Below are 23,637 nucleotides of genomic sequence, written 5' to 3' on the forward strand. Positions count from 1 at the left end.
CAGACCCAGGAAGACTCAGCGAGAGGAATCCATGCAGACCACAAAATCCACCATCTCACCACAGATGGAGAAACCAGTCCTGAGTCTTGCTGTAGATCTGGGGCCGATCCCAGACTGCTCCACTGTCTGCGGGGCCAGAAGTTTTGCGGTGGGCCTCAGCTGCGAGCCACCCAACCTCACCCCCGGCCAAGGCAACTGCATGAGCATGTGGCCTGTCTGTCTGGCCCGTGGACAAGCACTCAGCTTGCAGCTGGGCCAGGCCATCCGAGGGACCCGGCACACAGCAGGGAGGGCTCAGCCCATCTCCACAGCCCTTGCTCTCCTGGGCCCACTCACCAAACGGCACGCCTTTCATAAAGATCTTCTCAAACCGACAGAAATCTGCAGGAAATTGTATAAACACCTGCGTACCACTATTCAGCTTCATCAGAACTTGGTCACATTTAGCTGTATTTGCCTTAGATCTTCTTTTCTTGTTTAAAAAGATAAAGCATTTTCTTTTTTCCCCTTTTTTATATTTTTTAAAAATTTAGTTGCGATAGCATACACTGTTCTATGAGTTTCACGCTCACAATAGTGATGGTATTCTCATCACGACACGTGCGTTCTTCATCCCTATCACCGGTTTCCCCCACCCCCACCTCCCCCAAATACTTTAGATAAAAGAAAAGTCCCCAGAACCTCTCCCCAAACTCATTCCTCTTCCCACCGCCAGAGGTAACTACTGTGAATTTAGACTTTATCGCTCCTCTGCAATCTTTACTCCTCTGCAACTTGAGTGGATATCTTGAAACATGTTATTTTTAAAAGATTTTATTTATTTATTTGAGAGAGAGGGAGAAAGTACAAGCGGGTGAGGGGGAAGGGGCAGAGGGAGAGGGAGAAGCAGGCTTCCTGCCAAGCAGAGAGCCCGACGTGGGGCTCAATTCCAGGACCCCGGGACCATGACCTGAGCTGAAGGCAGATGCTCAACGACAAGGCGCCTCTTGAAACATGGTTTTAAATACTAGTTCCTGAGAATATGCCCACATATCATGTATGTGACTTGTACAGATTATTCAAAACTCACTCTTTTGTTTAACACTATTTGGTAGAAAGAATTACTTGTGTTATTAACATAACTCTACATCAGGGATCAGCAAACCTTTGTAAAAAGGCAGCTAGTAAATATTTCAGGCTTTGCAGGCCACATTCGGTCTCTGTCGCGTGTCCTTTGTTCCTTTTCTTGTTGCTGTTTTGATTTTACAGTCACTTCCTAATGCAAAAACCATCTTCCTAGCTCCAGCCTGCACGAACGCAGGCGTGGCCAGACTGGGCTCCAGGTCCTATTCTGCTGCATGAATCTCTCAGAGTTCTTTCCTCCAGGCTCCTACTGATGGACATTCCAGCTGGTCCGAATGGCATCACACACAGGACTACGCACATCATTGTGTAAGTGCGTGAACACACATCCAGAGATGGAAGGACTGGCACTGAACACAAGCATCTTCGAAGTCACGAGATGGCACCAATTTCCCCACAGACGGGCAGCACCCATTGACACCGCCAACAGCAGGTTACGGGCATTCCCACATCCTCGTGGGTACTTGCTGTGACAGGCTTTCAAAATAATACGCCACAATGTCTCATTATTGTTTCTATTCCATTCCCCTGTTCCTATTGAGTTAAACATCTCTTCTTATGCCTGCAGGCCATACAAATCTCCTTTTCTGTGAATTACCTGTGCATGGCACTTGCCCATTTTTCTTTTTGGTTGGTTGATTTTTTAAAATATTAATGTGCAGGGGCGCCTGGGTGGCTCAGTCAGTTGGGCATCTGACTCTTGATTTTGGCTCAGGTCATGATCTTGCATTGGGCTCCTTGCTCTGTGGGGAGTCTGCTTCTCTCCCTCTGCTCCCCCCCTCACCCCGGTGACTTGCTGGTGCTTGCTCTCTCTCAAATAAATAAATAAAATTTTTAAAATATTAATGCATATAGGAATTCCTTAAATATTCTGCAGCGTATCTTCTGCTGATTATATGATTTGCGAAGATATTCTCCCAGTCTGTGGCTTTTCTCTAAACTGAACTTGTAGGATGTTGGTTGGACAGAAGTTTAAGTAGTTTAGTGAAGTCAAATCTCATTTTTCTCTGGGGCTTCGGTTTTTAGTATTTTGTTTAAGATATTGTTTTCTGTCTGTTATGGACTGAATGTTTGTGTCCTCCTCTGTGAAGCTCTAACCACCAATGTGATGGTGTTAGGAGGGGTCTCTGGGAGGTGACGAGGTGATGAGGGCTGGGCCGTCATGACTGGGACCAGTGTCCTTATGAGAAGGGACAGGCGAGTGCTCGCTCCTTCTCATTCTCTGCTCTCCAACACGTGAGGACACAAAAAGACAGGGACTTCTGTAGAAAGGGCTCCTGCCAAGAACCCACCAGGATGGCGCCCTGATCTCAGACGTGCAGCCTCTGTGACCTCGAGTAAACAATGTTTACTGAAGCCATTCAGTCCTTTTACAGTGCCAAGACTGAGACCCCACCTCAGTCACACTGATGCCCTCCTCCATTTCCTTCTGAAAGGTTTTCAAGTTTTCCATTTTACAACTAGATCTTCAATCTGGAGTTCATCTCTGATACAATGTGAGCTGGGGATCTAAGTGTATTTAATTTCCATATGGAGAATCCCCCGTCCCAATGCCCCACACAGAACAGTCCACCCTTTCCCCACTGATCTACAAGTCTACTTCTGTCTCGTTTCAAGTTTCTGTGTGTCGTGGGTGTATTTGTTCATCCCCTTGACAACACTCCACTGTCTTAACTTCTATGGCATTGTGTCTAAATAATAAATACGTTTTAATGAGTTCCATTACCCACCACCCCCTATGTCACTCTTATTCTTTAAAAATGGACTCATTTGGGTTCCCCTAGATGCAGAGCCTGAGACAAGGATTTGGGTGCAAGGATTATCCGTGGAAAATGATCCCAGGAAGGCCACATAAGAAGGTGGGGAAGCGAGGGCAGGGAATAAAGCCAACAGAGGGTGCATTGATGAGCAAAACGGAGCTGACCAGAGCTCAGTCTCATTGGGCAATTCGAAGTTATTACAACCGAGTGGCAGAGAAGTAGGAGTATCCATCTACTAACTCCCATCCCTTATTGGCTATTCAAAACTGTAGCAAGGTCCTGTTTTCATCAGATACAGTAGGACACAAAGACACAAAATGACTGTCGTGGAGGAAGGAGCTTTTATACTCATGGATCCCTGAAACAGAGGGTGTGGCATGCCATGCAGCGTCACACAGGGAAGAACCAGGATCAGTCAGGAGGCAGATGGAGTGAGGGCAAGACAGTGTTAGGAGCCCTTATTGTGGTTTCTGCAGGAAAGGAAAGACAAGGCAAGGCAAGCAAGCTTGGGATTGGCTGGTTTGCATCATTTCAGTGGGCACAGTTGTCTAGCATCTGGCCATGGGGCGATTAGGGCAGAAGAAGGGTCGCCTGGAATATAAGAGCCTGATAAGGAGGTGGTTGAGGGGTTTGGACTTTGGACTGGTTGGTTTGCACACGAAAGCTGCCCTTGTGGATGAGTCCTGTACTATCTCTAGGAACTGGCCCACTGCGGGAGGGGCAGGATCTCCAGGATCAGCAAGGCCCCAGATGTCCCAACATTAGAAAATGCAGAAGATAACACACTGAGCCCCACCACCCAGGCATGTGTGGGGCTGCTGATGCTGACGGGTATGGACAGGTCATCAACGATGTCTGCTACATTATTCCTGGTCCCTCGATTTCTGCACAGATTTTGCAATGAGCCTAACTAAGTTCCATGAAGAATTCTATTGGGATTTGTATGGGAATTGCATCAAATGTATAAATTTGGTGAGGAGTGATTTATTTGTAATTTGAGTCCTCCCATTCATAAATATGTATATTTCCAGTTAGTTCTTCCTGTGAGTCCTTGAGTGAATTTTTTTTTTTTATCATATTCTTCATGAACACTCTTGTTTATCTTTTCTTAGATGTACTCTCAGGTTTTTTTGCTATTTTGAACAGAATCTATCTTTCTTTCTATTACATTTTTTAATTTGGTATTACTCATGTATATGAATGCTAGTAATTTTTTTTACAGTTGACCCTGAATTCAGCAACCCTACTCTCCTACTAATCCTAACAATTTATCTGTATATTCTCTTGGATTTTCTACACAGACAATCATATCATCTGCAAATAGGGGTAATATTCCTTCCTAATTCTTAAATTTTACTTATTTTATTTCTTTCTATTACAGATTGAATCTATAAATTGCTGATGTGGGGCAGTCTGTGACCTAAAACAACATCAATTTCATATAATTTAACCTACCACATTCCCTAGGACCTCCGGTGCAATGCTAAATAAAAACCATGATAGAAAGCACCTTTGCCTAAGTCCTGACTTCGATGAAAATTGCTTCTAAAGTTTTACCATTAAGTATGATCATTGCTACATGTTTATTAGGTTAAGGAAGCTAGCTTGCTAATAGTTTGCACTAAATGAGTAATCTGTTAGGGTAGCATATCACATTAGTGAGTATCTGATGTTGACTCACTCTTGTATTCTTGGAATAAACCCTACTTTAACATGATGCAATATTTTTTTGTGTACACTGCTGTATTCGACTTGGTATTATTTTATTAGAATTTCTGAATTCATAATAGCTAATAGCAGCTCACATTTATTAGGTGCTTTTTATGTTCTAGGCATCATTAAGGCATTTTCCATTAATTATTTCATTTCAATCTAGAAAGTTTAGCATGAAGGGTATTTCCTCCTTTGAAATATGAAAGAACTGGGGCACAGAAAAGTGAAGTCACTTCCCAAGGTCACAGAGAATGTCAGTAGTGACACTGGCCAGACCAACTGACTCAGAAGCCCTGCACTAACCACCACTCCACGCCCCCTCCCTGGGGCAAAGACCCGTAATTCAGAGTCTTCTCTTTTCCTGTGTGTCCTACTTCCCAATTACAGTTTCCTCAACAAATAGGTTCCATGCCGTTTTTTTCTTTTCTTTTTAAAAAATATTTTATCAGACTTCCATAAAAATTGTTTTCGCCTGCAGTGAATTTGCTCATTTCTTCATTTTGTTGGCTATTGTTTCTTAATCATACATCAAATCTTGGTTTATATGCTCATTTTGCTTTTTTTTTAAAGCTCAAATTTACAGAAAAGTTGCAAGTACCATACAAAGCACTCTTTATCGCTGCATCATTTGGATTATGTTTACAACACATGGCACCCCATCATCTCTGAATACTTCCTTGTGCGTTACCTACAAGATAGTCTCCGATACAGCCAAAATACAGCCTTCAAAGCAAGAAATTAACATCGATGTATTACTACCATCCATCCCTCAGACCCCATTCAAGTTTGGCCAGTTGTCCTGACGATGTCCCAGACAGCAAAAGGACCCATTTTAGAACCACGTCTTGCATTTAGTTGGGATGTCTCTTCAGTCTTTTCTTGACTTTCATAACCTTGACATTTTTGAAGACAACAGACCAGTTATTTTCTGGAATGTCCCTTAATTTCAGTTTCTCTGATGTATCATCACGGCTAGATTCGAGTCATACATCTTTGGCAGGAATATCACAGAAGGATTCTGCGTTCCTCCTGCCACGTCCCACCAGGTGCTACACCATTTGGATTTGCCCCCTTACCAATGGTGTTAATGTTGATCCCGTGGTTCAGGCGGTCTACTAGCTTCCTACTGATCCTGTAACAAATAACTACAAACGGAGTGGCTTGGAACATCAGTTTTTTTTCTCTTACAGGTCTAGGGATCAGAAGTCTAACATCAGTCTGACAGGGATGAAATCAAGGTATCGGCAGGGCTGGTTCCTTCTGAAGGCTCCGAAAGAGAATCCATTCCCTGCCTCTTCCAGCTCCTGCTTCCCTCTTCATATCACACTGCCCCACCCGGACCCCTGTCTCCCTTTTGTAAGGGTCCCTGTGACTCCATCATGCCCACCAGGAGAATCTACCCATCCCAACCAACATCCTTCATTAATCACTGCTGCAAAGTCCCTTTCACTATATAGGGTAACTAACATTCAGAGGTTCTGAGATTAGGACGTGGACGTCTTTGGGAGTCATTCTTCAGCCTACCACGGGTGGTATCTGCCAGGCTTCTCCCCTGGAGAGTTAACTCTTTTCCCCCCTATAATTAATAACTTTTATGAGGAGCTACTTTGAAACTATGTAGGTATCCCTCTTCTTATCAAACTTTCAATCATTTATTTACTTTGATATATGCTTATAGTTTCTTATTTTATTCAATGAGTATTCATCAGCATTATTACTTATTTTAATGCTCAAATTGTCTCAGACTTGGTTGGTGGAGCCCCTCCAGGATGGCTCACGTGCCCCTCTAACATGTCCCCATCATTCTCCCAGCCCTTCTCTTACTTTCTGGCACAGTTGTAGGCTTTTTCCAATGGATGTTATATTCTCTCCCTCTCTGTCTTCCTACCCTCGCACCTCTCCTCACCTAACTTACAGTTTGGCAGCTGCTTCTAGGTGGGCATTTTTAAGCTCCCATCCTATGGTATATCAGGGAAAACGTGCATCCCACAAAGCTAGGACTTCAGACAACAGATCAGCAGCCGGCTTCCCCTCCCAGCTTCCTTCCTTTGAGGTACATGCAAACCTCCAGCTTCTAGTCCAGTCTTTTAGTCCCCCTTAATCCCAAAGGACCTGCCACTGCCTTTGGCTTCCAGAGCCCAGCAGGCTCCAGGCTTCAGCCACCCCCTACCACTCTGCATTTCTTTTCTGATTTTGATTGATGGCGATCTTGTTTTTCAGCCTGGCTGTGACTTTTTAATTTACTGTATATATTTCACCTATTTATTGTTGCAGTTTGAAGAGAGGGCGCACTTGAACCTAGATTCTCCAAACCATCCCAAAGGGAAAGTCATCTACATTTCAAGAGCGTTCTTTTTAAAAGATCGTATGTGGTCGTCTCCGATTGTAGCAAGAGGACGACGGGGGAAGCGATATCAAAGTAAGACTGCGAATCCTGGGGGAAGAAGGTGGCACTCTCCCAGATCCTGCCCTCCCGCTTGGTTCGTCCAGTTGTTCCGTTTGCCTGCTGGGACCCAGACAGGGGAGGAGGTGTGGGGCCGCGCGCTACGGAAATCACCGGAGGCCCTTTTAGGTCCCGGACTGAGGCTCTGGCCAAGTCCCGAAGTAGGGCTCCCCAGGTGCTGATGCCTGTCCCGTGAAGCCCCCGGCCCCGCCCGAGGGGAATAGTACTGATCCCAACAGCCGGTGAGGACCACCGGGCTGGAGGAGGGGCTGCGTGCTCCCTTGAGTCACCTGAGCTGCCTCGGGTCAGCCCAGGCAGAAGGCCAAGGGGAGAAGGGCGGACGAGGGACGCAGGCGGCTCACTCCGGGCCCCATCCAGTCCCTTCAACTCTGCTCGCTTCCCCAGTTCCCCAAGCTAGGCCAGGGGACCCTGAGCTAGTCACCCTCCCCAGTGCACCCACTTTTCCTAAGCGCCCGCCTTGTCTGCAGAGAGCCGAGCCCCACTCCGGCTCCCTGCGACGCCCCTTTCCTTCGGCAAAGCCCCGGGTACGGACCCTCCCTGGGGCACAACCACGCGCCCGAACAGTGCGGGGACCCTGCGCCGGCGCCCCCGGGGCTCCCCACGGACGCGCGGGGCGGGCGCAGCCGGAGCGGGCGGGGGCCAGGCGGGGGCGGGAAACCGCGGCCGCAGGCGCCGAGCCCCAGCCGGCCCCGCCCTTCCCCGGGTGGGCGGGGCCCCGCCGGGCCCCCTGCCGGGTCCTAGTGCCCGCCGGCGGCGCCCCCGACTCCGAGGCCGGCCCCGCGCTCCCCGCCCGCTCGCGGCTCGCCGGCGCCGGGGTGCTCCGACGGCTGCCTCCCCGGCGCCCGCCCGCCATGAGGAGTGCGCAGCCCCTGGTCCTTCTCTCCCTGGTTGCCCTTTGCCCGCGCGGTGAGTCCTCTTCGGGGAAGGGGGGGGCGCCGGTCGCCGCCCGGCCGCACGGGCCACAGGTGGGGAGCCTGGGGGAGCGGCCCGAGGTCGTCCCGGCCGGGCGGGGGCGGGGGCGGGGGCGGGCGGGGCCCACTGGCCGAGGCCTCTGGGACGGGCCGGGGCGATGGGTCCCCGCGGTTTGGGGTGGGGACTGCCTCTCCTCCCTGGGCACCTGCCGGGCCGCCTCCGCGGCGACAACCTCCGGGCTGAGCCGGGGCTGCTGTGCCCCGGCGCGAAGGGAGCCTGCGGGACGGCGGCGTCGGGCGCCAGCAGGCTCCTCACCGGCCCGTGTAGACGCAGGGAGCACCCCCGCGGCTCGGCCTGGGGGGGTGGCTCCGCGCCGCTAGGGTAGAGATGGGGAAACTCCGCCCGGGCCGGGAAGGGCTTGCCCAAACCGCCGGACCCGGAATGGTTTGCAGTGTGGGGCGTGTCTCCTAAGAAACACACTTTAGGACAGCACTGTCTCTGGTCACCCACCCTGGGGGCTGGGCCGGCTTGGACAGACAGCGTGGCGCAGCGTCAGGCGGCCGAAGTGGAGAGCCGCGGTCTCCGACCCCCGAAAGGGAGGCCCCGTGCGCCCTTCCCAGGCGGAGTCCAGATGTGATGAGCACTGCCTTCCCTGGGCCTCGGTCACCCGCCCCCCCCGCCCCCCGAGTTCCAAGGACCCTCAGCTCCTACTGTCTGGCCCAGGCTTGTCCTCGGAGTCCTGCTTAGCCCAGACCAGGCGGGACATCTTCCTTGGACAGGGCACAGCACTGGGGGTGTTGGAGGCAGGACTGCCAGGACATACGAGTTCCTATAGGGAAGTGCAGCTCTCACCAAAGATGGTGTCCCCACTCTGCGTGTGTCCTGGCTCTGTCACCACTTGCGGGGTGACCCCATGCCATTCCTTTCCTCTCTCCAGGCCTCAGTTTCCCCATCTGTTCTATAGGAATGATATGCCCTGCCTACATCCTTGGGGACTCAGATATGAGTCAGTTGCCGTGTTTCTAAAGCGCGGTCCTGGGGCCACCCGCATCAGGATTACCCCATACAAATTCCTGGGCCCCACCCTAGCCTCAGAGATCTAAATCTCTGGAAATAGAGCCTGGGAACCTGGGTTTATACAAGCACCCAGGTGATTCTTACACATGACAGATAATATGTGGTGAGCTTTTCGTAAAAGGTAAAAATCTCGACCTTTAAAAAAAAAAAATCCAGAGCTGCCTTTTAATAAATACAAATCTCCTGTTCCTTTCCTCAGTGGAGGACACTCACCCCAAACTGAAAATCACTTTGCCTTCTGGATGCTGCCTTGCCAGGAGATTCTGTCGGTCTTTACCTTCTATGGTTTGTGTTCCAAAACGATAGCTATTATCTCTTGGTTTTCCCAATATTAGATTTTAAGATTATGCTTTGTCCAACTGTACACACAGTCAGCACAGTAGAGGGTTTGAGCTGCGGCTTCCCCCAGATGTTAACCCCTTCCTGCTGCCGAGCTGGTTTTCCAGAGAAGGCCTAGCAAGGCCAGGCCCTAGACACAGTCAGCGCTGGCCCAGGACTCCTCAGGGTCACTGCGTCATGACTGACCCCTAGTGGTGGCCTCCCTGTTGAACTGTGTTGACCCCGGGGCTGGGACGTGACCCCCAGAGGCGCCCAGGAGGCTCCCCCCATTCTGGGCCAGCCTGGTCATGGAGCGGGGACGGGCCCTTGTCTTTTGAACCCAGCAGGCCTCACAGGCAGGAAGCAACAAATATGCGTTGTTCTGGGTTCCCGCTGCCTTTGGTGGTGGTGGGAGACCATTCCAGCCCACAGCAGCCCTGCTGGTCTTTCCCAGCCCCACCCCCTTACACGCACACACATACGAACGCAAACACAGGTGACAGCGGGAACACACACTCAGCTATGGTTACCATGATGGCCTCTGCAGAGCAGTCTCCTTTTGGGGACGTTAGCAAGGGCAGGGCAGAAGGTACTGGGGCCCGGGAGGGCCCCTCTCTGAGGGAGGCTCTGAGACCTGGCTCTGCTCTGACCTGCTGGGGCTCCTCAAGTAAGTTCCTTCCCTCTTGGGTCTTAGTTTCCCCGGATGAGAAACAGGGAACGCACAAAATGGCCTGAGGTTTTCAGAACCCCCAACTCTGGAGCCCACAGCCTGTCCTCAGGATGGGGAGGGTCCCTCAGGCCAGGTGAAGGTCCAGGAGGCAGGACAGCCCCAAAGGTGAGCAGCCCAAGCGCCCCAGCCTGCAGAGCAGCCTTGACCTCTCAGGAACCTGGTGGACCAACCTCTGGGGCTGCAGAGATGTGGGCTCCAGTCTCTCCCTATCCTGTAGGACCAGGAGCTGCAGATTCTGACCCCAGACCGGCCTCAGAAATGCCAGAGGGGCTTGGGCAAGTGATACAGCCCACTTTCTGAAATGACGGGTCAGCCCAAATATGCGCACTAGAGAGGCACCGTGGGAGGGACCCAGCTTTAGCCTGGGGCTACAGGCTGGCTTCTAGGGTATTCAAACAGCTTGCCTCTGGGAGGGGTCCAGGGTGTAGGAGGCAGAGCTCAGAATCTAGGCCACGCATCCAGAGGACCCCCTCCGGACAGCCCCAGGCAGTCTGGGGGAGGGGCAGCGGGCAGCAGGTGCACCCAGGAGCATCATTCACAAGGCACTAAATATTGCATCTGCTCCACACAGGCAGCGAGTCGGAAAGTGCACGGAGCAGGCTGGCGTGGCGCCAGCTCCCGTGGCCCTGCGTGCAGCCCAGCACCCACACAGGAGGCCACCTTGGACCCACTTCACAGGCTGTTCAGGCTCTGGGCCCTCGGGCCCCACCCAGAGGGAGGGATTTGGCAAAAAGCCGGCACAGGCCCTTCAGGGAAGGATGCCATCTGAACCCCACGCCCAGTGAGACCCAGCCCCTCTCCGGCAGCCCCACCCCCACCTCCTCAGCCCCCGTTCCCTGATCTTCTCCTACCTGCTTTCCTGCCCAACACCACCTGCTCTGCCCATCTCCCCTCCCTGCTGCTGGGCTCTCCTGCTCAAGTGTCCTTGACCTTCCCTAGAGTCTCTTCCCACGGCACCACCCCCACCTCTGCCCTTAGCTGACACATCCTCCCAGAAGACACCAGGGTAAACAAGACCAGGTCCCTGAACCTCATCTTCACTTCCAGACGTGTGAAGGAGCTGGGACCAAGACCCACACCCCACTGGGCAAGAGATCCAGGCCTGTGGGAGCTCAGGGGACCCAGGGGCAGGCCAGGCTTCTTGTGGGAGCTGCACTGGTTACGGCCCTGAGCCCACCCCTCTCCTTTAAGCTCCGGACCAGGAGCCAACTGTCAGCTGGACCCCAACACTTTGCAGTCTGAGGGTCTTAACTCGGGAAATTCCCCGTGGTCAGTCTGTTCTCTCCCCGAGAACGTACCACCCTCCTCCCCGCTCTGCACACAAAACCCATGGTAGGATCCCTCCTCCACTACACAGGAAACCAAGGCAGGAGTCACTTCTGGTGTTTGCTTGCTGTCATCCCCAGCACATGGCACGGTGTCTGGCACAAGGCAGACGTTTGATGGTTGGCCTGGGGGCAACTCTGGCAGAGAGAGTGCGCCCAAGGGCTCAGAAGTACGACCGTGAAGACAGGGTGGGGAGAGGAAAGCAAGAGGGATGGTGGAGCGCCGAGCGTCTGGGTGGGCCCGTGAGAAAAGATCAGGTTGAGGAGGGCAGGCTGGTACCAGGGCCAAAGGGCTCAGTCTGGGAGGCCTGAGAGGCTCAGGCGGGGAAGGCCCTGGTGAGGCCACAGCCACTGACTGTCGTGCCACATGGTGCGTGGCCGCAGGGGCAGAGTCGGGCAGGGACACCCGCAACGGGCTACGGGAAGAGCCCGGGCCGTGCTCCACGACCGGGGCTGGGGGCGGGAAGCGGGAGGATGGACGGATAGACTTGGGGTGCAGAGAGACTTGCGGGCAGCACCCCGTTTCTGGACGCAGCGTCTGGGTGTGGGCTGCCCTTCATCCTAGTGGGAAGGGGAGGAAGGAGGGGCAGCCCGCCCCCGGCTCCTGCGCACCAGCCCCACTCTCCCCTTAGCGGCCAGCAGGGAGGGCCCAGCAGGTCTGACCGTGTGTCTCCCCAGGGGACTGCCGTGTGGCCAATGCAGAGGAGAGACTTGTAGATGACCTTCTGAACAGAACCCGCTACAACAACCTGATCCGCCCGGCCACCAGCTCGGCCCAGCTCATCTCCATCCAGCTGCAGCTGTCCCTGGCCCAGCTCATCAGCGTGGTAGGTGCTGACCGCCCCCGTCCAGGCTGGGGGCCAGAGTGCGGGGCTGGGGGCACCTTTGGCTTGGCCCACACCTCTAGACCAGGTCAGATCGCTCGTCTGCTCCTTTTCCATATGCATATGTTCAGGAGTCCGCCTAAACTGGAGGCCCGACCGCCTCTGCGCTGTGAATCCTTGGTCCCGGAACTGCAGGCTGGCCTTGCGCTCCCGTCCTTGCTGGGCGAGCCCTGCCTGCTGCATGCACACCAGTCCCACCGTTCAGGGCCACTGCTAATCCCAGATCTCAACATCGATGAAAATGCTTGAACTTCAAGCCACAGAACATCCAAGTCCCAGTGGCCAAAACACTGAGAACACCCCGGCGAGAGCAGGCCAGTATGTCAGTGCTGGTCAGTCAGTCGGTGACCCGGCGGTGTCGGAGCTCTGGGTCGCTGTCCGTGATGGCAGGATTCCGATCATCAGATGGCGGCCACAGGTCCAAACATAAAACGTCACGTGACAATGTCTGTGGCAGGAGCTCTCAGATCCTCTCTGTCCCAGAGACCTGCCCTGTGGACGAGCCCTGGATCCCTGAGCCTCAGCCACAGCTGGCCAGGAGGCCCGGAAGATCATGAGTGTCCGATACCTGACAGTTAACAAAGATGTGAAGGGGCAATGACTGCGGGGTGGGCAGCCAACAGGCCTTTCCCGAACAGGTGGGCGTCCACCATGGCCATAAACTTCTCCTTGTCTTGGCAGCTCTACCCTGTCATCGCCCTCCCTTAGCCTGCCCAACAGAGGCCCTCATGTCCCCCCTCTCATCGGGGGACAGAGGAACGAGGCTGTGGGACCTGACGGGTACCGAGGCCCCGGTGTGGGGACAGGACCAGAGGCAGCCGCTGCCGGGGGGGGTGAGAGTCTGGACAGGTGAGGGCAGCCACCATGGGCACGAGAAGGAGGAACAGCCTGCAGACTCCACAAGTAGGGCTGTCACCTCCTGGTGTGTGGATGTGGGGCAGGGGTAGGGGTGCTGAGGTGCCGGGGAGCTCCCCCTCGCCCCTCTTGTCTCTGAGCTGAGAGTGTCTGCAGGAACCACGGCCTGTGGTTAACCTTCCCCGTGTGGCCTTCCCACAGCCCCATCCACGGGGTTGGAACCTGCCCGGGAAGGAGCTGTGAGGGGAGCACTCTAGGGTACCGCGTCTGGTCATGAGGAAGGAGGTAACGGGGGGAGCTGAACCTCCTGAGGACAGGTGGCCCCCACAAACCCACCCCCTCCAAGCAACGCCCCCCAGAAGGCTGGGAGGAGGGTCCCCTGGGAGGAAGCACAGCCAGACAATGGGGGAGGGGACGGACAGCCTGAGCTTTCTGTCCCTCTCCGCTCTGCAGGCCGCCTGGGAAGAACAAGAAGCCAGGCCAGGCTAGTGTTGGGAGTTCACGGTGCAGCCAAAGGCGTTTTGCTTAACGGGGTGAGCCCAGCTGCCACTGCACGGCTGCTGCCCTGCTCAGGGGAAGCAGGCAGGCGGCTGTGGTCGCACTTCCAGGCTAAGGCTGCCCCTGACAGATCTACCCTGTGGGCCGTGGGAGGTCATAGAAGTTACCAGGCGGAGGAGGGCTCCCACCCTATGCCGTGAGTGCGCTCCTGTGAGCGGTGATCACCCCGAACGCTGTACGGAGAATAGGTATTCAGTCCGAGGGTTTATTTCTTCTGTATTCCAGGATCTGGTTTTCCAGGAGGGAGGGTTATGGGCATGACCAGTTTAAAGATGAAGTTTCCAGGGAGGAAGCAAGGAGTGTGTGCAGGCCCTCCCAAGAAGCTCCCTGGGGTGGCCAGGCCTTGAGCCATCCTCCTCGGGCGTGTTCTGCAGCCGCTGGAGAGGGACGGACAGGACTGAGACACAAGAGAATTCCTGAGTGATAGAGCCTGAATGGAGGTGGGCCATGTGGGTAATATATTTGCTCAAATTGATCAAACTGTTTGCTTAAAACCCATGCACTTCACTGTATGTAAGTTTTACCACAACTTAAAAAAAAATGTTTTTAAAGACAGATGAAGGCGTTCAGTGTTGCAGACTAGCTTTTCCACAAGAACAACTAGAAAAGCTGTATAAAAATGCCTCCCACTCCATTAATCTGTGTGACAGTGTTGGAGAGCTCAGCCAGGACTTGAGGGACCAGATTCCGGGAGGTGACCCTCGGTCTATGGCGTTTTTCCCTGCCCATGATGACAGGTACATGGTAAAAGGCCAAGGGGCTAAGGAGAGGAGGGCAGCATGGTGGCTGTGAGGCTGGAGCCCAGCTGAGTGTCTGGTGCTCTCGCAGGGCTGGGGGCACATGCCAGCATTCGGGCCCCACAAGATGGGGAGACCCTGAAAAGACCACCCGTCGGAGTAAAAATGAATAAAAAATAGGCTAGCTCTCAAAACAACTAAACCTGCTGTGAACAAGCTCAGACACAGACTAGATGAAGGGGATCTGCCCCTCATCTATCTGCCATTATGCCAAAGTCAGTTCTCCTCGGAGGCCTATGAAAGCAGATAAAAATGCACTAGGCACACAGTAAGACAAGACAAAATGAAAAAAGACTGAGAGAAAAAAAGACAAAGGAAACAGACACACAGATGATTCGGATATTGGAATGATCAGACAAAAACTTTACACCAACTGCCGTTAACGTGGCAAATTTTATGTTATGTGCATTTTACCACTATGAAAAATAAATAAATTATAAAGAAACTTCGGGAGCTGGGGGGGAGGACGGAGGAGGGACACTGGGGGACGTGGGGAAAGAGTGGGGGTTTTCAGCTTGAGAGGAGCCTTTTAAAAGGATCCCCTGGCTGCTGAGTAGAGACAGTGGGACGAAGAGGTGCAGGGTGAGGAGGAGGATGAGCAGGGAGGAGGCCTGGGGGACGAGGAGGCGTGGGGTGAAGAGGAGGCCCGGGGGAGGAGGACCAGCGGGGAGGAGGCCTGGGTGAGGAGGAGGACCAGTAGGGAGGCGACTGCAGTTGTCCAGCTGGTGGATACTGCTGGCAGCCATGACAGAAGCAGACAAGTCTGAGATGCACGCAGAGGGTTCCATCTACAGGACACCCTGGGGGGCCAGAGAATGGGGTGCAGAGACTGCCCCCAGGTTTCTGGCCTATGGAGCTGCATGGCCAGGGGAAGCAATATCAGCAGAGGACCCGATCTGGGTGACGATCACAAGCTTTGTCCCAGACACGTGGGTGTGAAATACCTCTGAGCCATTCCAGAGATGGTGGGTCAGCGACTGGGCATGTGGTCCTGGAGCCCCAAGCCTTCTGTGTGATAACGTGGGGTCTGTGTGTGAAGGCTCCTCCCACCTGGTGAATGGATATCCCTGTTTCCCTCCCCAGAATGAGCGAGAACAGATCATGACCACCAATGTCTGGCTGAAACAGGTAAGTGTCCTGCAGTGTCCCCAGCCCAGGAGGCATTTCCTCCAGGGCCACCCCCTTGGTGGCTACGAGCCTCCAACTTACAGGGCCGTACCTGTCTGCTCAGGAGTGGACCGACTACCGCCTGGCCTGGAACAGCTCCCGCTATGAAGGCGTGAACATCCTGAGGATCCCTGCAAAGCGCATCTGGCTGCCAGACATCGTGCTTTACAACAAGTGAGTGGCAGGGTTGGCCGAGGAGGTGAGAGCCAGGCCAGGGCAGCAGGCCTGGACTCTGGGGGCCGGCCTCATCTGTGCTTCACTCAGACCTCCAGGCGGTCAGGCTGGAAAAGGAAATGGGCAGACCCGGCACCCTCCATGGCAGGTGGGGCACTGGAGGCCCGGAGAAGGGGGGAGAGACTCACTCGCTCATTTGGGCACAGTTGGGCCCAGGGCCAGCATCTGGACCCCGATCCAGTGCTCTTTCTGGTCTCCATCCTCTCTTGTTGGCCCTCAGATGCTCTGTCAGTGCTGGGTTTGGCAGCATCAATATCTTGGGTGGGTGGAGGGAGCGAGAGGGTCTCGTGGGGTCACAGTGTTCCCAGCAGAAGCATGAACCAAGTTTAGGTCCTCGCTGGACTGCTTCCTAGTTTTCTGACCTTTAAAATTCACTGAACTTCTCTGAGCCTCGGTTTCCCCGTCTATAAAATGGGGATCCTAGTAAAACCCACCTCCGATAACTGTGAGGCACATGGGAGCTCATCCACACGAAGGGCACTCTGTGCCACGCAGGGGCCATGGAAAGTTGGCCTTTTCGGGGAGGGCGCCAGGGGCTGGAAGGATGGCCACTGAGAAACGGTCCCGAGGGCTCGCTGGCAAGCTCCCCATGTTCTCCTCTCCGTGCCCCTAGCGCCGATGGAACCTACGAGGTGTCTCTCTACACCAACGTGGTGGTCCGCTCCAATGGCAGCATCTTCTGGCTGCCACCCGCCATCTACAAGAGCGCCTGCAAGATCGAGGTGAAGCACTTCCCGTTTGACCAGCAGAACTGCACCCTCAAGTTCCGCTCCTGGACCTATGACCACACGGAGATCGACATGGTGCTCAAGACCCCCATGGCCAGCATGGACGACTTCACCCCTAGCGGCGAGTGGGACATCGTGGCGCTGCCGGGCCGGCGGACTGTGAACCCGCAGGACCCCAGCTACGTGGATGTGACCTATGACTTCATCATCCGCCGCAAGCCGCTCTTCTACACCATCAACCTCATCATCCCCTGCGTGCTCATCACCTCGCTGGCCATCCTCGTCTTCTACCTGCCGTCCGACTGCGGCGAGAAGATGACTCTGTGCATCTCCGTGCTACTGGCGCTCACCGTCTTTCTGCTGCTCATCTCCAAGATCGTGCCGCCCACCTCCCTGGACGTGCCGCTCATCGGCAAGTACCTCATGTTCACCATGGTGCTCGTCACCTTCTCCATCGTCACCAGCGTGTGCGTGCTCAACGTGCACCACCGCTCGCCCAGCACGCACACCATGGCGCCCTGGGTCCGGCGCTGCTTCCTACACAAGCTGCCCACCTTCCTCTTCATGAAGCGCCCGGACAGCAGCCCCTCGAGAACCCCCCAGCCCAGCCAGCCCCGCCTGACCCGGTCCGAGGCTGCCTCCGCCTCGGCTGCAGGCCCAGCCAGCGCCCCCAACCTCTGTGGGAGCTCCATGTACTTTGTGAATCCCGCCTCTGCCGCCCCCAAGTCCCCGGCCGGCTCCGGGTCCGGCTCCGACGTGGCGGGCACGGCCCGGGGTTTCCGGCTGAGGTCTTCCGGGAGGTTCCAGCAGGATGTGCAGGACGCATTAGAGGGCATCAGCTTCATTGCCCAGCACATGAGGAGTGACGACCAAGACCAGAGTGTAAGTCCCCAGCCCTGTCCCCCGCCCCACTGCCCACAGCTCACTCACGGGACAGAGCGCCCAGACCCTTGGCTGGAGTGTGGAACCCAGACCTGAACTGTTTTATTGTAGCTCCAGGCATCAGGGAAGAGGAAGGAAGTGCCAAGAACCCGTTTTTTGTTTGTTTGGGGGTCCCCAAAAGCAGCCCTGAGTTGAGGGCCCAGGCAAAGGTAGTTCACCTGCGGAGTGAGCTCAGGAAGCTCAGGGAGGGCCCCGGGGAGACTGGGGAAGGAGGAGCAGGCTGCCCATGACTGCCATGGGCTCTGGGAGCTCTGAGGACACAGGGGAGCACACACCCCTCGCTCTCACCCCCGAGGCGGAGGGTGGCCCTGGGCAGTCCCTCCCCAGCTCATCCGGCCTCACGCTGGGGCAGAGGAGGGGGGAGCCACGGGCACCCCGAGCTGGCGGCTGTCACTGGGCTGGAAGGGGACCTCAGTCTTGGGGATGAGGGTGGGCCGGGCACCGAGGGCACCTGCTCCCCTTGCCCCCCAGCTTGCCAACAAGCCACATAAACAGGACAGCTTTGGGGAGTACAGAAAAGCAGTTAGAACATCACTGCTCTTACGGTGATAATGTGATGACAGATTTGCAAAGGGAGGTTACGTTTACTGTCACAGGACAAAGCCAGGGGTGCTAATGGAGAGGGTCCCAGGCCTCGCAGGCCGGGCTGGTGGTAACTGAACGCAGAGCAGGACAGCCCGGCCTAGAGACTTCCCCGCACGTGTCCGCAGCGGGCAGGAGGAGGGCACAGCCTCGTGCTCACCTTGCGCCAACCGCCTTCTCAGGGGAAAGCACGGGTTTCTGTTAGTTGGAGGGACACGAGCAGGCCGCAGAGGCTCCAGCACCACCCCGTGAAAGAGGAAGAGCACGTAACCAACGGGACGTGGGATGGGAGCTCCTCGGAGCGCGGCCGGGGCCAGCAGCACCGCCGGTTAGAAACGCAGCCCGGCTTGGCCCGCACCGGACTCAGAGTCTGCGTTTTCAGCAGACCCCACGTTACAGTCCAGCTCGAGAAGCACAGCTCTAGAAGACCATCAGATTTCACTTTTGGTTGTGCTTTCTTTTAAAACCATCCAGCAGCTCAGCATCAGCTAATCCCCTGGGTCCCGGGTGCTGATACACAGTGCAGGGCCCTGCTGGCTACAGGGAACCTCGGGGTAACTGTTCACGGTCCGGCTCTGGGGCCGCCAGGGCCGCGTTCCGAGTGAGCCCAGGCCCCTCTGGGAGGCCCCCTGAGCCTGCACCTGTAACCCTCCCCCGGGGCTCCATGCACACATTCAGGCTGAGAAGCTGGTGTCTGTGCTCCTGGCTGAGCCGCCACCCACCCCGAGCGCCCTCTTCTCAAGGTCCCCCCGCCCCGTGACACTCACATGCCTCCCGCCATTTCTAATTCAATCAAGCAAAAGCCTCTTGCGGGGAGCAACCAGGCGGGGTCCCCCATTATTACAATCACCGTTTCCCTGAGCTCCGAGCACACACGGGGTGCCCTTGCAGGACTGGACCTACATCAGTGCCAACCCCCCCCAGGAACTGTGGCAAGAGGCATGTACGCAAACCCCACTCCACGTCGGGGAGCACGAGGCTCAGAGACGCACGCTGCCTGGCCCGGGGCCACACAGCTGGTGCAGACCAGAGCCATGACACAAGCAGATCTCTACGCCGTCCTCACACTTCCCTGCCTGCCCTGAGTGCACGCTGGCCGCCTTCCTCCAGCCCGGTTTGCCCCCTTCCGAGCACGGCTACCCCTCAGCCGGCCCAGGCCGCAGCTCATCTTCAGCACCCCCCATTAACTGGTCGTTGTAAATAGCACACAAATATAAAAAGAGGGGAAAAGTCACACACGCCAAAAATACAGTCGTCTTAAATGAGGGCTATCAAAATGAAACCCCAGAGAGCCGAGCAGAGGCCACATGGGGCGCAGGCTGCACGGGGCCCGCTGGTCCTGGGGGGTGAGGGGGGACGCCTGACATGGGATCGCCCTGGAGGGACCCCGACAAACTGGGTCACTGACGTCACCTCGTCCGCTGCTGCCCAAATCTCCAAGTCCAGAGCCTCTGCTGAGTTCAGGTCAGGCCACTCTCCAGCGGGGAACACGGGCAGAGGGGTCAGACGGGCCTGGGGTTGGGGGTGGGGTGGGGGGGTGACAGACCAGGGTGCCCACGGTGGCTCTAGGAAACGGGGGCCGGGGGAGGTGACGAAGCCGAGGGAGGCTGGTCTCCATCCACAGTGTTAGGGAACTGAGCGGATTCCACAGCCAGGTCTCCAGGTGTCCTGCCCCCCACACAGCGAGGCGGGCCCCAAATCTTCCTTTGGGCAGAGCTCAGGCAGGAGGCTGGGGCTCAAAGTAAGAGAAGGGGACTCGCCATGATGTGGTTCTCCAGTCACACTGCTCAGTGTTAGCGGTATTACTATTACTAACGCTTTCATCTGTAGCTTCCTGTCCTCCCTGGTGCCTGTCGGCTTGGGGGGGGGGGGAGTCCTGCAATGCTGCGGGTGGGGGGCGCCGGCGGGGGTCCTGCAATGCTGCGGGTGCGAGTGGGGGAGAGTCCTGCAATGCTGCAGGTGGGGGGCACCAGGGGGGTCCTGCAATGCTGTGGGGGGGTCCTGCAATGCTGCAGGGGGATACTGGGGGGGTCCTGCAATGCTACGGATGGGGGGTGCTGGAGGTGTCCTGCAATGCTGTGGGTGCGAGTGGGGGAGAGTCCTGCAATGCTGCAGGTGGGGGGCACCAGGGGGGTCCTGCAATGCTGTGGGGGGGTCCTGCAATGCTGCAGGGGGATACTGGGGGGGTCCTGCAATGCTACGGATGGGGGGTGCTGGAGGTGTCCTGCAATGCTGTGGGTGCGAGTGGGGGAGAGTCCTGCAATGCTGCAGATGGGGGGCACCAGGGGGGTCCTGCAATGCTGTGGGGGGTCCTGCAATGCTGCAGGGGGATACTGGGGGGGTCCTGCAATGCTACGGATGGGGGGTGCTGGAGGTGTCCTGCAATGCTGTGGGTGCGAGTGGGGGAGAGTCCTGCAATGCTGCAGGTGGGGGGCACCAGGGGGGTCCTGCAATGCTGTGGGGGGTCCTGCAATGCTGCAGGGGGGTACTGTGGGGGTCCTGCAATGCTACGGATGGGGGGTGCTGGAGGTGTCCTGCAATGCTGTGGGTGCGAGTGGGGGAGAGTCCTGCAATGCTGCAAGGGGGCATCGGGGGGTCCTGCAATGCTGCGGGGGGGGTGTTGGGGGGGGTCCTGCAATGCTGCAGGTGCAAGTGGGGGAGAGTCCTGCAATGCTGCAAGGGGGCATCGGGGGGTCCTGCAATGCTGCAGGGGGGTGCTGGGGGGGTCCTGCAATGCTGCGGGTGCGAGTGGGGGAGAGTCCTGCAATGCTGCGGGTGGGGGGCGCCAGGGGGGTCCTGCAATGCTGCGGGGGGGGCAGCAATGCTGCGGGTGGGGGGTGCTGGAGGGGTCCTGCAATGCTGCAGCTGGGGGGGTGGCCACAGCAGCCTAGGGGCTCCCTGGTCCACAGCGAGGGCCCTGCGTGGGGGAAGGAGAGCAGGGAGGTCTGGGCGCCCGTAACGGCCGCTCTGTCTGCCTGCAGGTCGTCGAGGACTGGAAGTACGTGGCCATGGTGGTTGACCGGCTGTTCCTGTGGGTGTTTGTGGTTGTGTGTGTGCTCGGCACCGTGGGGCTCTTCCTGCCTCCCCTCTTCCAGACCCACACGCCCTCCGAGGGGTCCTAGTCTGTCCTGCGTGCCCAAGGGCCCCGGGGCTGCAGGGTGAGAGGACCCGAGTCCCTTGGCCATCAACCCTGTCAAACAAACAGCCACAGCTGGGGGAGGGCAGGACGGAAGCAGGGGGCTGCCCTCGCTGAAGGGAAGCCCAGCAGCAGGGGCTTCGGACAGTGTGACTCCGGCCAGTCTCTTTCCCTGCACTGGGGAGAAGGACATGCCCGGAATCCTGCCCACATCCTGGCCCCACTGTCACCCCACTGCCCTCCGCTCCCCGGTCTTCTCTCAGACCCGCACACGCTTCAGGATCCTTTCCAGCTCGAAGCCTCTGCATTGGCTGCACCTTCACCCCCCCCCCCGTGCCCCCCACGCTCCCGCAGTGGCTGCAGCATCCAGTGCATCCTCTGTCCCCATGTCATGTCCCCGTCAGGCCTTCCCCAGTCACCCCGCCTTCCTCCAGCCCTCCTCGGGACCGGAATTCTCACTTGGTAGTGTGTCTGTTGCCCCTAGCTCAGCCACTCCAGTGTGAGCTCTGGGACGGCAGGAACCTGGTCCTTCATGTTTGCTGCACAACCCCAGGGCCTAGGACAGCGCTCGGCACACAGCAGGTGCTTAATAAATGTTGAATGAATGAATGACTGACTCCTGTTCCTTCTTCAAGCTCAGATGCCCCCCCCCCCCCCGCCGCCCCGAGCAGCCGTCCCTGGCTCCCCTTCTGACAGAAGGACCCTCTCCGCCGCGCTCCACAGCCCTGGACACCTGCTTCAGACCCAGGCCAGGCTGAGCTGTCCCCTCACCGATGCTCTGATTGGTCCTCCCGCTGGTTTCGCCCAGCACAGGGCACGTGATAGGCTCTTAAAATACTTGGGCAATAGAGGACTTCTTTTAAATTCCGTTTTTTTAATTATACAATAAAATTGACTTTTCGTGTATTGTTCTCTGAATGTTCACACACGTGCAGATTCGTGTCAGCAGGACATGGGAGAGCCTGATCACCCAAACACCTCCCTCCCGGCCAGTCCCTGGCAACCCCTGCGGGCCTCCCCATCACCAGGATCTGGTCTTCTCCAGGTGCCATGCCCATGAATCACACAGTGTGCAACCTCCGGAGAGGGGGCAACTCTTGTCCCTCAACATAATGCCCTTGAGCTCACCCATGCTGCTGCAGGCACCAATCCCGCCTCTCGCTGACCAGTAAGTAGTCTGTCCTGTGGACGCGGGCGCACCCTGAGGTAGCGACCAGTCAGCTACGAACAGAGCTGCTATAAAACATTCAAGTCTGTGGGATTCTGTGTGAACGAGGGTTTTCACCCCCTCGATAAACGCCCAGGAGTGTGATCGCTGGGTTACGTGGGGAATGGCTGTTTAACTTCCAGGACACGGTCAGATGGGGCTCTGGGGCCCCCACACCACCCTGCATCCCCCCACGCAAGGTAGGAGAGAGACCGCTGCTCTGGGTCCCCATCTGCACTCGGTAGGGATGTATTTTAACCATCCCAGTGGGTGCGAAGTGCTGTGTCCGCCAGCTCTTAATCTGCTTCTCCCTAACCGCTAACGATATTGAACATCTTTTCATGTGATTTTTTTTTTTTTCTTTTTTTGCCTACGTACACCCTATTTGGTGAAGTGCCTGTTTAACTCTTTGGCTCATTCTTTAAATAGGGTTTTAGTTTTCTTACTGTTGAGATTTTAAAAACAACTTTACCAAGGAATAACATACATAGTACAAAATTCGTCCATTTTACGTGTACAATTCAACGAGTTTTAGTAAGTTTATCACCATAATCCGGTTTTAGAACACTTGCCTCACCCCGCCCCCCAAGACCACGTATCTATTCTGACTTCTGAGTTTTGAGGGTTCTTTATAACCTCTGGATACAAGTCCTTGGTTGTATGTCTGATTTGCAACACTTTTCAAATGTGGGGCTTTTTGCCTCGAGAATGAGAATGCTCTAAATGGGGCCTGAGAGATTGGCCCAATTCTTACATTTCCTGGGTGCTGCGCAATCTCTCCTTTTGTTTGGGTTTAAGGTGATCCATTCTGTAAATGCCAAAGACGACTCACTTGCCGGCGCCCCCCCCGCCCCCCGGTAGGTAGTCCGAGGGGCGGGGGCAGGGCGGTCGGCGCAGGCGCAGATGCGGGCTGACAGAGGAGGGTGGGCCGGGAGCCACGGCCGGAGCGCAGGAGCCTCATTTCTTTGAGTTTCTTTTTACTTGTTACCGGGGAGCATTTCAAATCCATCCTAAGTAGCGCGGTCTGGCAAACCAGCAGGTCCTCCTCCAGCCTCAAGCACCCACTGGGGCGGACCCGCTTCCACCGACTCCAGCCGCCCCCCCCCCCCCCCCCCCCCCCCCGCGA

At 56.1% G+C, this 23,637-nt stretch overlaps 1 protein-coding gene across 1 annotated transcript; it reads left to right on the top strand.

Annotated features, from left to right (window-relative positions):
* Positions 1-7,823: 7,823 nt before the first annotated feature.
* CHRNB4 (cholinergic receptor nicotinic beta 4 subunit) lies at positions 7,824-21,882 on the top strand. The gene is made up of 6 exons (XM_064598507.1): positions 7,824-7,965; positions 12,100-12,248; positions 15,599-15,643; positions 15,747-15,856; positions 16,530-17,526; positions 21,150-21,882. Exons 1-6 carry the CDS (start codon positions 7,911-7,913, stop codon positions 21,288-21,290), a joined length of 1,497 nt encoding a protein of 498 aa, XP_064454577.1. The 5' UTR covers positions 7,824-7,910; the 3' UTR covers positions 21,291-21,882.
* The last annotated feature ends 1,755 nt before the right edge of the window (positions 21,883-23,637 follow it).

Source organism: Mirounga angustirostris, unplaced genomic scaffold, assembly GCF_029215605.1.
Source record: "Mirounga angustirostris isolate CCGP_5_RB_7025 unplaced genomic scaffold, mMirAng1.0.hap1 SCAF_9, whole genome shotgun sequence".
In the NCBI taxonomy this organism is placed as follows: domain Eukaryota; kingdom Metazoa; phylum Chordata; class Mammalia; order Carnivora; family Phocidae; genus Mirounga; species Mirounga angustirostris.